Source organism: Lactuca virosa, chromosome 2, assembly GCF_052849685.1.
Source record: "Lactuca virosa cultivar CGN04683 chromosome 2, Lactuca_virosa_CGN04683_v6, whole genome shotgun sequence".
NCBI classification, from domain to species: domain Eukaryota; kingdom Viridiplantae; phylum Streptophyta; class Magnoliopsida; order Asterales; family Asteraceae; genus Lactuca; species Lactuca virosa.
This window is the reverse complement of record NC_136427.1, coordinates 268055237-268062156: the sequence shown is the minus strand read 5'-3', so window position 1 is coordinate 268062156 and position 6920 is coordinate 268055237. Positions and strand designations below refer to the sequence as shown.

The 6920-nt window shown below is 30.1% G+C and overlaps 1 protein-coding gene across 1 annotated transcript; it reads right to left on the bottom strand.

The window, feature by feature from the left end:
- Positions 1–830: 830 nt before the first annotated feature.
- LOC145161030 (cytokinin riboside 5'-monophosphate phosphoribohydrolase LOG3-like) lies at positions 831–4205 on the bottom strand. The gene is made up of 7 exons (XM_079080456.1): positions 3850–4205; positions 3435–3532; positions 3247–3277; positions 2479–2578; positions 1620–1690; positions 1400–1543; positions 831–1312 (listed from the first exon to the last, which is right to left on the bottom strand). The coding sequence occupies exons 1-7, from the start codon at positions 3976–3978 to the stop codon at positions 1220–1222; spliced, it is 666 nt and encodes a 221-aa protein (XP_078936582.1). The 5' UTR covers positions 3979–4205; the 3' UTR covers positions 831–1219.
- Between the last annotated feature and the right edge of the window lie 2715 nt (positions 4206–6920).

Genomic DNA, 6920 nt, shown 5'->3' with positions numbered 1-6920 from the left:
ATATTTTTTTAAGAATTTTTTCTTGTGAATCATCTTACAATTGAATCATCTAATGATTCATTTTGTTTGTTCGCGAAAAAATATGTAGAAAAAAAACTTCTTACCTTCTTACCAAAAATTTCCTTCTTATGTGATTTTGACTCTCTCTCTCTCTCTCTCTCTATATATATATATATATATATATATATATATATATATATATATATATATATATATATATATATATATATATATATATATATATATATATTACACATAAGGTAATAGATTAATATATAATTTTATATGTAATCAGTTCGTTTTATGGGATGGATTTTGGTCGGTTCGGTTTTAATCGGTCGATAGGATTTGTAAAACCGAACCGAATTTTGTCGGTTTGAATAAAAATTGAATCAAGCACCCTCATGTATTTGCTTTGGTTTCGGTATTTTAGTTTCATTGTTTTGGAGGTTTCTTATTTTTTATTTGTTTCAGTTTTTTCTCACCCTTAACTAAATAGATCAACTTCAAGTCTTAAAAAATCAACTCCTATTAAATTCTAACCTATTAAATACTCATTTTTTAATAATAACAATTATTTAATTTAATAAAAATTAAATTTATTTTTTAAAAATTTATTCTTAAAGATCTAAAATTTTAGCCTGAAATTGTGGATGTTACAACTAGCTACACTTTAAGATAATTCCATCCCTAAAATCACAACATAAAACCAAAAGATGTAACCTCTTCAACCTTAAATGAATTTTGATCCTGAATGCTCACCTAAGATACCATCTAAAAAATTGTTGCATATCTTTATCAATCAATTTTGTTACCCCAAATCAACAATCTATCTAACATTGATCTTCATTTCGAAATTTCATCACAAAGGATTCGCTTTAGAGATCGAAATTCCCAAAACATCAAACATGAGAGATCTTGCAATTCCATTTGGCATCTAATACTGTATTTTACAATAAACTGAAGTTGCATGAGAAGGGTGAAAGAAATATGTGAGAGTTTCCCACATACTCTTTAAGTCATATTACATCTTCAATAATAATTTACAAAAAAAGAAGATCAATCCCCTTGACATCAAGATTCTAATTTAGACCAAAAAACCCTTTCAAAGTCAGCACCTTTTTCACTACCACAAATCTCTTCATCAAAAAAAAAAAAAAAAAAAAACAAAAAAAACAAAAAAAAGAAACCAAAATCACACTGCTGCATCCATTCATCATCACCTAGATATATCATAGTCACTGTAGTCAAGCTGTTGCTCCATTTCCCAGCTCAATTTCGAAGCAACTCTTTCATGGCAAGGCACATACTCCTGTAATTTGTCAAACAAAGTCAAACACTTGACTTTTTCAACTTTCTTTGACTTCAAAAAGTCAACAATTTTGTTTTGGGTACTTACCTCAAGTTTTCGAACCAAAACCTTAGCTGTTGGTGCCAATACAATGATGTGACGTGCGCTTGGACTGATGAATCCTTCCTCTACTGCTTTATCGATGAATAACAGTAATGAATTGTAGTATCCATCAACATTCAATAAACCCACCTGCAAGATCAATTAATTAACATCTTAATCCCTTTCTTGATTATAAACCCTAGAAATTCGTAGACATGAAATTTACCGGCTTATCATGAATTCCCAGTTGAGCCCATGTTATCACTTCAAGTAGCTCTTCGAGAGTACCATATCCACCTGCAATTGATCGAAATTCAACACATTAAGGATGCAAATGAATTGGGTTTATTTTGAAGCAAGAACATACCATAAATGGTGAAATTGAAATTATTTTAAAGGAGTGAAACTTTACTAAATTAGGCAAGTGTACCATAACGATATCAAATTCCCTTAAATGGGGTCAGAATCAGTGATTGTACACTTGAAATAAATTAAGAAATTTTGAAGAAATAAATGTAAAGGTTTACTGATAAAATAGCTTTCTTTATTTTCAGTGTTCAGATATTGTTGTTGGGTTCTTGAAGACTAATATCGGGATTCGTGTCTGTGTGTTAATCCAACCATTAATTTTTCCTGAGTGAAATATGAGACATTTTTGGGCCATAGTGATTTTTAATCAACTAAAAAACTCTTTACTTAATTGCCAATTTGTATTCACTTGTTACTATCAAAAACAGTTTAAAAAACTTTTCTACAAATATCCATGAAATTTTAAGCACGTTTAATTCATTCCAACATGAATAAGACCCATTTGTATTTTCCTTTAACATTTTTCATGTTGCGAGGCTTTACTTTTTCCCTTTAAATATAATAAATAAATCCAGCACCCTCTACAATTTTACTAATTTTGTGGGCCCTCTTCATCTCCCCACCTCACATATAAATCAATCTTGAAATTTTATCTCCAATTGAATGAAAGAAAGAAGACAAATAAATAAAAGCACCTGACATCCCTTTTATGTAATGAGTTAAATGCTGTTTATGAGATTTTAGTGAAAGAATATGAAAGCAGGTTTTATACTAACCTGGTAAAGCAATAAAAGCATCAGAATGCTTCGCCATTTCTGCTTTCCTTTGATGCATATCTGCCACTGCTTTCACTTCCCCTACTGTTTCACCAGTTAACTGCCAAAAAACACAAAACAATCAACAAACAAAATAACGTAAATCACACTCAATTAAATAAATTAATCATCAAAAAAAAAAAAATGATATCGAAGTGTTGTGTTTGTGTGTGCAGTAAAACAATGATGAGGGTTGCAGGAATGGTGGACTTTCAATTTATCTTTTTACAGATTCAGAGTTTTCCAGAGTTTTCAGTACGACACACACACACATTTATATGTGTATGTATCATGTATGATGTATGTGTAAACTCAATTACTCATACATGTACATATAGATATGTTGTATGTATATTCAGAAAATGACAAGGAAGAAAGGTACAAGAGGCCAACTGTACGTACACGCTGAAAATATCAGGAAAAATATGACACCGCAAAAGGAAAAAAATCATATAAGTCATTTGAAGGCAAAAACTATAAAACCTGCTCCAGATTGTACTCTTGATAACGCCAACATATTTACAAGAAATAAATGCTTAACAACACAAATAATAATCAAACATTCAAACCACATTATGTATACCTTTTTGGAAAACAAAAAAGCAAGGCACTAGCAAAGTGTACAAGATTTATTTTTCTTTTTATTTTCTTATGTGTAGATATGATCTATAATACTGTAATATAAAAACATGGAAAGTTTCAAGACTTTTCGTTGATATTTAGACATACCTCTCGAGGCATGAGCGTCTTGGGAATAACCCTGCAGAAGAAGGGAGACAATAACATGACAAAAAGTTAGTTTTCAATCAACGAAAAACTACAACAACAAACACAGTGATTTTGTTTTGCATTTTTTTTTTGAGATTTTTGAGGTAGAATAATAGTAATTAAGATCACACATTATGTCGATCGATTACCCAATAACATGACGACCACCATCGTGGACAGCTTGCGAGACCAATCCCATTAAGCCAATGCTACCTCCTCCATACACGAGATCAATGTTTCTTGAAACCTACAAATCAAATCATTTCATTTCATGAAAACCCTACAAATATATTGAAAAGAAAACAAAACCCACAAAAATCTTGAAAAGAAAACACATTCTTATTGTCGATTTCAAACAAAAAGTCATTAAGAAACCAAACCCCACAACCTTGATCTTTTTGCTCAATGGTGAAATGAAAATCTTGAAAAAGAAAGCATTATGCCATTATAGTTCTTGATTCCAAACAAAAACGAAAACCCCATTAAGATAATAGGAAACAAGATTTCAAAAACACATTTTAAATATATCAAGAAAAACGGATTCAGAAGGAAAAAAATTAATACCAGTTCTTTCCCAAGCTCAATAGCAGCATCTTGGTAGCTGCTTTTCTTGCCTTGACTACTCCCACAGAAAACACAAATTCTTTTGAACTTTGATACCTTGATTTCACTCTCTCTTTCCATCTTACTCATGTCTCTATCTACTTTTCCCTTTTGATATACAAAACAATCGGTGGGTTGAAAAGAAGAATCGGCTCTGTTTTTAACCTTTCAAGAAACACACACACACACACACAGAGTAAGCCCGAAATTGCGTGTGACAGAAGAGAGCAGTAGCCACTAGTGTAATGGATTAGTATAAAATCAAAGACATTGGAGGGGAAGGGAGGAGGGAAGATGGTGTATTTTTTTAGTCCTTTTTTCTGGGTTGTCCACTCCTCAACCGTGCTTGTATTTATAAAGACTCTTTGGCACGTGAGAGACCTCTTAATCCATACCCAAGCTAGCACGTGTGGGGACCATACAATTATTTTGTAAATTCATATTCATATATAATTCTACAAACTTAACCATCATACTTGTACATCTTTAATTATATTTATTTATATTAATTAATGTTTGGAATGTTGTAAGTTATTTACTTTTTCAACCATTGTATTTGAAAATTAATATCATTAATTTTAACGGTTTCATCTAATTAAAAGTTATATTTTACGTTTTGCGTACATTTTTTCAGTTTCAAATTTCTTTAAACAAATAAATTATAATTTCTCATAAAACAATATTATTGGAAAAAAGACAACTTACATAAAAACCGGTATATTTTGACTATATTTTGGTTTTACAAACATATTTTATTTTGGACAATAAAAACTATCTATATTTTAGTTTTCTTTTCCAATATGGCTACTCTAACCCTTTATTACCATATATCTACGTTGTACACTTAACATCCAGTTTGAAGAATAAACCAACTCTTTATGGCGAGCGTCTTCTGCTTCTAGCTGTAATTCTCGACTTCATGCACCCCGATTAGCTAAAAATGTTAGGGATGATTGGGGATATTGGACCCAAAGGTGGACTTTTAGTATTGATCTTATCAATGGTAGAAGATTTATTGGATGCTTTCATTTCCATATATTATGTTCTAGTCTTCGAAGGTTAATATGTCATTGTTGCTTTTGAATTAGGTATTTAGGTTTAATCCTTGATAAATAGGATCTAAGAAAAAATGTGATTTTTTTTATATTGTTTGGTGAAAATATGTCTCATTACTACAAAGAAAATTTATATCAACAACACATGATATTGAAGGTGAAGAACCCTAACCGTCAAATAATGAAAATAAAACTGAAGAAACACAATTCGCAAATAATAGACTTTCTAAAGTTTAGTTTTCATTGGTATCATGAAATAGATTTACAAAAATACCTAAATATTGTTATACTAGTTTATAACCCGTGAGAACCACGGTTATAAAATTAATTAAACTTTCATAGTAAAAACTTAAAACTATTAATCAATTATTTCAAATAAATTATTTTAAATAAATTATTAATTAAGAGATATTTTTTTAGTTATATAAAGTTGTAATCGTTGATTTAAATAAGTACATGAAATTATATCACCTTATAATATATATTTATTTTATTTTATTTTTTATTCAAATGTTATTATTTTAATGTAATTAGAGTGTGAAATTTAAAAATGAAAAATCAATTATCAAATATTATTTTAATGTAATTAGAGTGAGAAATTTAAATTTTAAAATTTGAAATAGAGAATTAATAGGTTGACATGTGACATATAATATTAATGAGAATTTATAATATTGTGATACTTGTCAATAGGAGAATAAACTTATTTATTTATTAGAATAGAGATTAGTGAAATAGACATGCTATAAAGGTAAAATCAATATTTTTATTACTAACCTAAATATTAGGCATTAAGATATATACGTCTTTTAATTGATTTAATAGAAGTTATCATCACAAAAATAGTTCTTAAGTCCTAAATATATATTAGACAAAATTGCAAGTTTGGTCCTTGTGGAATGTCAAAAATTGAATGTTTAATTCAAAATGTTTTGGAGTTGTACCAGTGGTCCAAAATGTTACATTTATTGTGAATTTGGTCCAAAGGCTTAACAGTCGTTTATGCCTTCCATTTAGGTGAGGGTAAATTTGTCAATTCATATATTCTTCCTTAATATGTAATTAATTTAATACCCCCCTTATTAATTGATACCTACCGCCAAATCCTACTTAAATTTTTGTGGATTCCATCTCCGATTACCTTCATCTTCATCTTTCATTACACAATCAAAAGCACTAATCTCAAAGTTGAGGTTTTTTGTTTCATCGTAGTTGGCTTAGTGTATGAACATACCAATGTGGAATTTAAGGCTCTTAGACAAACCGCTCAACGCAAACGTGGATTATGGTAAGTTTTTTCACATTTTCTCTATACATTACATCGCTTCACTGTGAAATCATGTTTTTAAAATTGTTTTTGTTCTTGATTTAAAGATGGTCACCCAACATTGTTTACCATCAAGTTATACCATAGAGGTGAGTTCACCAAGTTTCTTGATGTTCAGTACATTGAAGGAAGAGTGAACTATGTTGACATGGTGGATACAGACGAGTTTTCAATTCGTGACTTAGATGTCATCATGAGAGGGTTAAGGTACAGTGTTCCTCCAGTGATTTACTATCACTTCCTTATGCCAAGTGGCGACTTTCCTTTGGTCTTCACCCTTGAGGCAATGATGATGATTTACATAATTTTTCCCAATATGTGAGCGATCATAAACTCGTGAGGGTATATACTGAACACTGTGAGACAAAGTTACTTACCTACTTTATGAATCCTAAACATGTTAGGAAGGTAACTATTGTACATATGGATGAAATAGATGAAAATGATGATAATGAAAACCCCACAGCTGAGGTACAACCATGAATAATTCCACCTAGATCATCCCTTGTTTTAGAAGAATCATTGCCAACTCCAATATCCCCAGAGTGTAATATGATAAGGATAATTAATAAAAACAAAGGGATGTCATCTTATAGTAAGAAATTGAGCTTGAATTATGATGTTGATGTTAGTATTACAATAGATCGAGA

What these genes read in the sequence shown, in the direction of transcription:
- LOC145161030 (XM_079080456.1), bottom strand. Translation starts at nt 3,978, where the DNA reads ATGAGTAAGATGGAAAGAGAGAGTGAAATCAAGGTATCAAAGTTCAAA. An exon ending in TGCTTTTATTGCTTTACCAG is followed by an intron (nt 1,691 to 2,478) that starts GTTAGTATAAAA and finishes GATCAATTGCAG; the next exon opens with GTGGATATGGTACTCTCGAA. An exon ending in TGGGAATTCATGATAAGCCG is followed by an intron (nt 1,544 to 1,619) that starts GTAAATTTCATG and finishes TTGATCTTGCAG; the next exon opens with GTGGGTTTATTGAATGTTGA.